Below are 9,024 nucleotides of genomic sequence, written 5' to 3' on the forward strand. Positions count from 1 at the left end.
TCAGTAAAACATCTGTTAAATGATCAGGCCGGATGGCTGTCCTTATGAAAACTTTTCTTTGAAGTTTAACTTTAACTGCAAACGTTCAGATTTTAAGAGTTACAAATTTGATTACTCCTAAAATCTAATTTCTTGTTCAAAACATTAAGATGCAAACTTTAGGTCTTCAATTACCTGAACTTCAGATATTTTGAATAGATTTATGAGAATAATCTTTTTCTAACACACTAATGTGGCTACATGTCACCATGTAACCTGTAGGGGAGTGTTACTGGGATTATGGGGAAACTCTGAAGGTGACTCTGTTTTCAGCCATTCAAACCTGTTATTAGAAAGTGTTCAGGCTGTCTGGAAGCGTTTTGTCCGGCGGGGTCAGAGGTTGCTGTGTTCCTCTGTAGTTTGTGACAGACTGGTTTCCATGCCACATGCAGCATGTGTGGAGGTTGCATGCTTTTCTTTGCTCTGATGGATTTCTGCAGCTCATATCGTGCTTTTTTGTATTCCACTGGATCTCCAGACTTGAAGGCCTCACTCTTCATCAATTTTTGCTTTATGTCCCCATTGAACCAGGGCTTCTGGTTGGGAAACGTTCAAACAGTTCTGGGGGGTGCACAGATGGACGTGCACCTACTGATAGTCGTTGAGTGTCTCTGAGTATTCATGAAGGTCGTTAGTAACCTCTTTGAAGGTGCTCCAGTCTATAGCCTCGAAACAGCCCTGCAGAGTGGCCTATCAGTCCAGGTGCTAATGGTTCTGACTGAAACTGGTTTTGTTTTCTGCCTTTTGTTGTAAACAGTTTTAGCAGAATTGCCAGGTGGTCAGACTTTCCAAAGGGGGGTTGTGGCTCAGCTAAAAAGACACTTTTAACATTACTGTAGTGGTCCAGTATTTTGTTTCTGTTTTTGTTTATTTGTTTATTTTGTTTATTTTGTTTTTGTTTTGTTGTTTAAAGTTTAACTTTAACTGCAACCTTTCAGTTAAAGGTTATAGAAACCAAATTCTTGTTCAGAACAATAAAACACAAACTCCAGGTCTTCCATACCCAAACTTCAAATATTTCGAATAGACTGATCCTAATCAAATCCCAATCACACTAATACGGCTGCGCAGCATCATATTTGGAATGACTTTATACAACAATAAACACAACTTTACAATCAATAAGCTCCTGATTTTTAGCCAAATTCTTTCTTCATACAAGTAAATGTAAAGATTAAAAAAAAACTTATCATTTAAAGGATTCTTGGTGGACAATCACCCCAAAATTCCGAAATTAATCAGTAACAAAAATTGGTAAAACAAAAAAAACATTTGTTGAAGCTCATAAATACTTTGAACTCTTTGAAGGGAAATATTACTCTTGTATTATGTACACCCAGGACTATTTTTGTGATTTAATTTACTTACTTTTCCCTTTATTCTTATTTGTTAATGTATTTTACTGTTATAATTTTTCTTGATTCGCTTTTTCTGTGTGTTATTTTGATTCATCTTAGTTTTGTACCCGCATGTGAGTGTTACTTTGTGGTTCGAGAGCTTTGAGTTTGCGGCGCTGTTGTGAAAGTCTGTATGCCTTGAAGCTTTGTAAATTTAAATAAAGCATTTAAAAAAAAATAAAAGAAAGCTCCTCCTCTGTCATGATGGGCGTATCCAACTGGAAGCGAAGAAATAAGCTGATTGGCTGAATTTACAGTGAAAGCATCTGATTGGAGGAATAGATTCAAACTTGTTTGTGAGGAAGTAAAAAATCCACTCCACCGACCGTCTTTGTGTCTGAGAGGAGAAATGGCGCAGAAAGGAGTCGATCTGGATGAAGAAACCTTCAGCTGTTCCATCTGTCTGGATCTGCTGAAGGATCCGGTGACTATTCCCTGTGGACACAACTACTGCATGAAGTGTATTCGAGGATTCTGGGACGGAAAGGAGAAAATCTACAGCTGTCCTCAGTGTAGGAAGACCTTCAAACCGAGACCTGTTCTGGTGAAAAATTTTATGTTTGCAGCTTTAGTGGAGCAGCTGAAGAAGACTGGACTCCAAGCTGCTCCTGCTGATCACTGCTATGCTGGACCTGAAGATGTGTCCTGTGATTTCTGCTCTGGAAGAAAACTGAAAGCCATCAAGTCCTGTTTGTTCTGTCTGGCCTCTTACTGTGAGAAACACCTTCAACCTCATTTGGATGAAGCTGCATTCAAGAAACACAAGCTGGTGGAACCCTCCAAGAACCTGCAGGAGAACATCTGCTCCATTCATGATGAGGTGATGAAGATGTTCTGTCGTACTGATCAGAAGTGTATCTGTTTTATCTGCTCTGTGGATGAACATAGAGGACATGACACAGTCTTAGCTGCAGCAGAAAGGACTGAGAGGCAGAGAGATCTGGAGGAGAGTCAACAACAAATCCAGCAGAGAATCCAGGACAGAGAGAAAGAGGTGAAGCTGCTTCAACAGGAGCTGGAGGCCATCAATCACTATGCTGATCAAACATTGAAAGACACTGAGGAGAACTTCACTCAGATGATCAATCTCATCCAGAAAAGAAGCTGTGATGTGAAGCAGCAGATCATATCCCAGCAGCAAACTGAAGTGAGTCGAGTCAAAGATCTTCAGGAGGAGCTGGAGCAGGAGATCACTGAGCTGAAGAGGAGAGACGCTGAGCTGAAGCAGCTCTCACTCACAGAGGATCACAGCCAGTTTCTGCTCAACTACCCCTCACTGCCACCACTCAGTGAGTCCACACCCTCATCCAGCATCAATGTCCGTCCTCTGACATACTTTGAGGAGGTGACAGCAGCTGTGTCAGACCTCAGAGACAAACTGCAAGACCTTCTGAGAGAGGAACGGACAAACATCTCAGCGACAGTCACTTATGTGGATGTTTTACTGCCAGAACCAGAACCAGCAAGCAGAGCTGACTTCTTGAAATATGCATGTCAAATCACACTGGATCCAAACACAGCAAACAAACGAATGTTACTGTCAGATGAGAACAGAAAGGTGACATTTAAGGAACAACATGAGTCTGATTCTCATCCAGACAGATTTACTGATTATCTTCAGGTTCTGAGTAGAGAGAGTCTGACTGGACGTTGTTACTGGGAGGTGGAGAGGAGAGGATTTGCTGTTTTTATAGCAGTCGCATACAAGGACATCAGTAGATCTGGAAAAGAAAGTAGATTTGATTTAAGTGACAAATCTTGGGCCTTTTTTTGTTCTCCAAACAGATTTTCATTTTACCACAACGGTATAAAAAACTCAATCTCAGCTCGTGTTTCCTCCAGAATAGGAGTGTACCTGGATCACAGAGCAGGTCTTCTGTCCTACTACAGCATCTCTGAAAGAATGACTGTCCTCCACAGAGCCCAGACCACATTCACTCAGCCGCTCTATGCTGGAGTGTGGATGAATGATATTGTTGGAGACTCAGCAGAGTTCTGTAAACTCAAATAGTTCCTGAAAGAAGTGAAATGTTTGTTTTCAGTGATTTGTCTGCTTTCCATCATTTTGAACTAAACTTTTTAACTGTTAATATTGTGTGGAGTCGTGTTTGTTCTCAGAAACAAAGAGAGAAATGAGAAATCTCAAGAATGTGGATTTGAGACATTTTGAAGACTAATCAAAAACTTTTTGGAGTAAAATCTGTTTTCTTTTTTTTCTTTGAACTTTGCAATTTGACTGTTTGAATTCAAATTTCACACAAATGTTGTGTTCATGTTTTTGTGTTATGTGAACTGAAGGAAACTGCAACACAAATGGAATCAGTGACGTCACAGTCAAAGACTTTCTCTGTTTGTTCTACACAGAAACTACAAGAGAAAAAACTGAAGGAGGAGATTGTGTTTGTAGAAAGAACATTTACATTTACTTTATTTTTGCTTCATTTCACAACTTTGGATTGAAAACTTGTGTTTTCATGTCTTTGTTCTTCAGAGAAAAGTTGTTGCTACTCATGTGACAATAAAAACATCCTGATTCTTATGTCTTTATTTCAGAGTTTGTGTGAAATCTCATGAAGAAAAGTGAGAAAATCTTTGGCAGTTTTCCAGGAACAAATGTCGACGATTTATTAAAAATCAGTCAATGGGACTTGATTTATGTTTTATTATTAAAAAACTTTGATGAACAATAAATCAATGAATTTAAATCAATTTTCCAATCTTTTTTAACCTTTTTGACATTTTTTGCCCTTTTAAATGAAAAAAAAAATTGACAACAATTTAGCTTTTTTTCTGTATTTTTTTTATTTTATCTTCTATTTATTTTATGTTTTTTTTCTGCTTCCTTTGAAAAGTTTACTATTCCTAAGAAATGAAATAAAAACAGTAACTTTAGTTGAAGTTCAGTTGGTAACTAACTGTCAGTGTAGAGAAAATTTACTGGTTTTAGTCACGTTTCTGCTGTATGGCTCCTTTTTAAATCCATTATTGTTTCGTACAAAGTAATCTTTTTAGTAGTAACTAAGTTTATAACTACATTTTCCTTCTTTTTGGATGGTATTTTAACCTGAAATTTTTGGAGTAACCTAACTTTGAAATTTAGCTTAATTTAAGCTCTAACTTCTCTTAATAACAATAAATTGAACCAATAGAACTATTATTTATCAAAATTTGTTATTGATCCTAAGCCATTTTTTTAATATTAAAAAATCTGCAAAACCTGAACTCTGCAGATTTAATCACAATCTCCGTATCAGTAGAAAATCGTGTTTTATTAAATTTGCTTGATGGTCAAAAATAGTTTTTTCTTTCATTCTGTGTTTCTAAACAAAAAAAGTTAATATTTTGATTTGTTTTTAGTTTGTTTCTTCTTGTTGGTAATGTTCAGCTTCAACTTTAACTCTTAAAGGTGGCAGTAAATAAGGTCACAGCAGGCCAACATCCCACCACCATCATGCCTCAAACTCCCACAGCTGGGAGGCAGGAGACGCCACGGACGACTGGAAGGTTCAGTGCGTCATCAAGGGGGATGGAGATTTCATGCGGGGTCTTCAGACCGTTCATGCTACTGCCTAACTATGCAGCCACAAGGGAACGCAAGTCTGACTATCCCTGTGCTGGTCCCCAGCTCGGATAAAATCATCTGGCGTAAAACTCTCTTCCAAACCAAGTGTGTGAATCAGTGAAAGCCGATTTACTGTAGCAACCCCTGTTGTTCACCTCTGATAAAAGGTGAACAACACAGAGACCTTCAAGTTCTTTGAGAGTCTGTGGCCAGTAGTTAGGCAGTAGTGTAGGGCTTTGCCAACCCTGGTCCTCAAGAGGCTCAACCCTGTTCTCCATCTCTCCCAGGTCTGCTTGATGTTAACTACTTAAACTAGGTGGGTGTCATGGCAGGGCGAGGGGGGTGAGGTTTTGCAGTCTGACCACTAGATGGCAGTAAGAACTCAAATTTAGAAAGAGCTGTGCCCCCTCCCAATGATTTCTGCATAGCAACAATCCAGCATCCTGTTTAAATTGTCTTTAGCGTTCAGCTGCAGCTCATGAAGCCACAACCTCTGCGGCTCCTTCAGCACTTCAGACGTGTTGGAGGTAAATCGAGGACACGCTTTGTCTTTGAAGTGACCTCAAAGACCTGAGAGAGTTCAAAGGTCACAGCTTCAGAGGGTTCCTCATTTTCTCAGGAATTCTTCCAGGGCCAAATCTAAATTCAGATCTGTCTTTTTATTCTGGAATGAAGTTCCCACGCCTCCCGTTAGATTCTTCCTGCACCGTTATCCACCATTTATGTAATCCCTTTGAAGAATCTCTCTGAGGTTCATTAGAAGATGGACACAATCAGGATAGTTATTACAATCCCAAAGTTTCATAGAAACTGACAGAAAAATGTTGAACTTCAGTGTTAAGGTCTGTGCCTGACATGGCTGTTCCACCTGTCTGTTTTGAGAAGGCCGGCGCCAAACGGCAAGTCCCACCACGGCGGTCGGCGCCCACAAGCTGCAGCCCTGCATCTTTGAGCTCGGCAAGTTCTTCTCTCAGTGTCTGTGCAGCCAGAGAATGCACAGGGGCAGCCCTGAGCTGATTGTCCAGAAGAAGACGGTCTTGTGACACTTGTGACAAGTCTGCCATTTTTTTGTTCACCTGGTTTAACTGACAACTTTCTGCACTGAACACATTTTGAAAGCTTTTTTTCTACGGGCTCTGCTTTAGGAATCTAATATTTTTCTCTCAGCTTAGATAAAGTCATGTTTTTCCCACTATGTCCTGTTTGTTTATGAGTGTGTTTGAGAACAAGAGAGGACACGTGGTGGTCTTAATGAATGCTTAGCACGGGAAACTAAAGCAGATTGGTGTAACTTTCCACCAACTCTTCAAAAGCGGTAATCGTTTATAGGATCTAGCTTGACAATGTAGCTAGTCCTTTTGAGTCTTTCTTCCTTCTCCAGAGTTGTTCATCAAATCAAAAAACCATGTTTGTAATTTTTGAGACAAATCTACTGAAATGTTTTCATTCCATGGGAATTGTCTTCTTCTGCACAACTGCGGCAAAATCATTTTTGCTGGAAGTATGACTGGGTACAAAAATCCTAATGGGTCGTAGATAGAGATCAAAATTCCACGCGTTGTTTGTATAATTGGTTTTGAATTGATCTTAAATGAGTCAGCTTCGATGCACCAATTAACTCCTAAAAGTTATTCTTCAGGCAGATCCTCATGACAGAGATCTAATTCTTTAAGCCCTTTCTGTTTCAGATATGGAGGCTAGAACAACGTTGCTGTTTCTATTCCACTTTGTTAGGTGGAACCTTCCATTTGGACATGGTTTGGTTATCTCTTTTACCATGGTGCAGGCCTCACTGTCATTTGACAAATACAATCATCCAGGGGTTATTCTGCACTACACTCAGAAATACTGGTGCCACATTGTTCATACCATCACCCTTAGTTTTTCTTTGGGCAAAATTGGCACAGATAGGTGAAGTTGTTTCCCTAGACAAGCGCAAAGTTACTCTGAATTCCTGCAATGGTTCGTTCAGGTTGCCTTCAGGCCACCACAGACCGTAGCATGTCAGTATCTTCTGGTGGTATTTTTACCTGATGATACATTGCTTCTATGTCTGCAGTAAGGGCAATGGGGTTGTGTCTAAAGTGAGTTAACACTCCAACTTAGTTATTTGTTTAGTGACTTGCCTCTATATGAAACTCCACAACACAAATCTTTTCTTGGGTGATACATCCCATACTGTGGTATGTACCAAACTGTCTCATTATTGCGATCAATTTGATTTTTAGGTACAGGTTCTGCACAACCTTTGTGGACTAAGTATAACATAAATGTTTTGTACTCCTTGTGAAAGCCTTCATTTTTAAGCATTTCCTGTTAAATGCTTTCTGTTCTCTACACAACTAGTATGGTTATTTGGTCGTTTCCCAGACTTATTTTTAAGGAATGCCCATCAATATACTTAATGTGGTATTTAACTAACTTTATGAACTGTATGTCATCTCTTGACATTTGTTGTTTCTACATCTGTCAATGATATGCAGTTTACAGAGGTCACTTATAGTCAGAATCACCTTTCAAAGGGCCATTAATTACTCATCATATAATTGTCTTAATTGCAAATTGACCATCATCTTAGCCGTGGATTTGCAGAGTTTCATATTCATGTGAGCACTTGATCCTATTAAGAGTCCAACTTTAGCATCAATTTCAAGAAGCTCTATTAAATGCAGATATGGCCATCTGTCTAAATCTGCTTACATAGGAATGCCCTCTTTTGTAACTGGGATGTCTTTGTTGGTGTAGGTATTGGGTAAGTCAATGTACACATTCTCTTTCATGCCACACGCTTCCAAATTTGATATTATGTAACTTGGTTGTAACTTTTTCTGACACCCTGTCCGCAAAAGAATATGTGCTTTCTTTCCTTCTACGCCAAGTCGTCTCCTCAATGTCTCAGAGCAAAATGTTGCCTCACTGCCGTTGTCTATTAATTCATATGTTTCAACTGTTTTACAGCTTTTCAGTAAGTTTCACTTTAACTGGAACGATTGCCAAAACTTTATTATTATTACTGGGCCTGATAGTACCACAGGTTCCTCCTACTATCAGAGTAACAATTTGAGGTTTGATCTCAAAGTTTTCAGGAATGCTTTTGGATTTGTTCTCTGCCGTTTCATCCTCATTGCTTGCATAATGAAGCATGATCTTTTAGTATGTAACACTTCAGACATTTGTTGCAGTTTTTTCTTTAATGTTCTCGTGTTAAGCATGAGAACAAAGTCCTTTTTCTTTAAGAAACTCTATTCTTTCATTTTGAGAGCTTTCTAACTTTGTGACATTCTGCTAGGGTTTGGTTGTTGTCACAATTTAAGCACAGTGTTTGTAAAGCATCAGTTGTCTGACATAAGTTGACATTGTTTGTGTCTGGCAACCCTTCCCTTGTGTCAGATGTAACACTTGTAGCAAATGCACTGCCTCTTGACCTGAATGTCTCACTTGAGTCTTTTTATCATCAGTATCTTTGATGTCAGCAAATAGAGGATCTAAAGCTATATTAGTTTGTCACTTTAAAAATTTGACCAGATCTTTGAACCTGATTCGTCTGCCGGATGTTTCCTGAATGTCAAAAGCAGACTCTCCACTTTTCTTTTATTTTATAAAGTAACTTGGAAACAACTACTCTGAGATTGATGGGATTTTCTACCTCCTCCAGATGGTTAATATCCTGCATTACAACCAGTAAGAAACAATGAGTCACTATAAAGAGCTTTTGCATCATCTGGCCATACCTGAGGCCAATTCACTGTTCTATTCAAGTAAGTTGTTTTATCTTATTCCCATTGTGAAACTGTAATGGTGCATTCACACAGGATGTGGCAGGTGCGGCAAATTTGCATGTGCCACCTCTCTTTTGATGCATGTCAAATTTACTGCTTATAGTCTTGATGCCACAGCCGCGGAGCAACCGCCAAAGTTGTTCTGGAATTAATTCATTGCCACATCATGGAAAACATGGATGATGTTAGGTTTATATGTTTTGAAGAGCTCTGTAGAGGTGCTGGCAAGCACATTGCTGTTTGTTTT

At 39.1% G+C, this 9,024-nt stretch overlaps 1 protein-coding gene across 1 annotated transcript; it reads left to right on the plus strand.

Moving 5' to 3' along the window:
- The first annotated feature begins 208 nt into the window (after nt 1–208).
- Nucleotides 209–3,975, plus strand: LOC112140167 (tripartite motif-containing protein 16-like). The gene has a single exon (XM_024263055.2). The coding sequence runs from the start codon at nt 1,786–1,788 to the stop codon at nt 3,445–3,447; it is 1,662 nt and encodes a 553-aa protein (XP_024118823.1). The 5' UTR covers nt 209–1,785; the 3' UTR covers nt 3,448–3,975.
- The last annotated feature ends 5,049 nt before the right edge of the window (nt 3,976–9,024 follow it).

This window comes from Oryzias melastigma, unplaced genomic scaffold, assembly GCF_002922805.2.
Source record: "Oryzias melastigma strain HK-1 unplaced genomic scaffold, ASM292280v2 sc00448, whole genome shotgun sequence".
NCBI lineage: Eukaryota > Metazoa > Chordata > Actinopteri > Beloniformes > Adrianichthyidae > Oryzias > Oryzias melastigma.

Coding starts and splice junctions, on each gene's coding strand:
- LOC112140167 (XM_024263055.2), top strand. CDS start 1,786: ATGGCGCAGAAAGGAGTCGATCTGGATGAAGAAACCTTCAGCTGTTCC.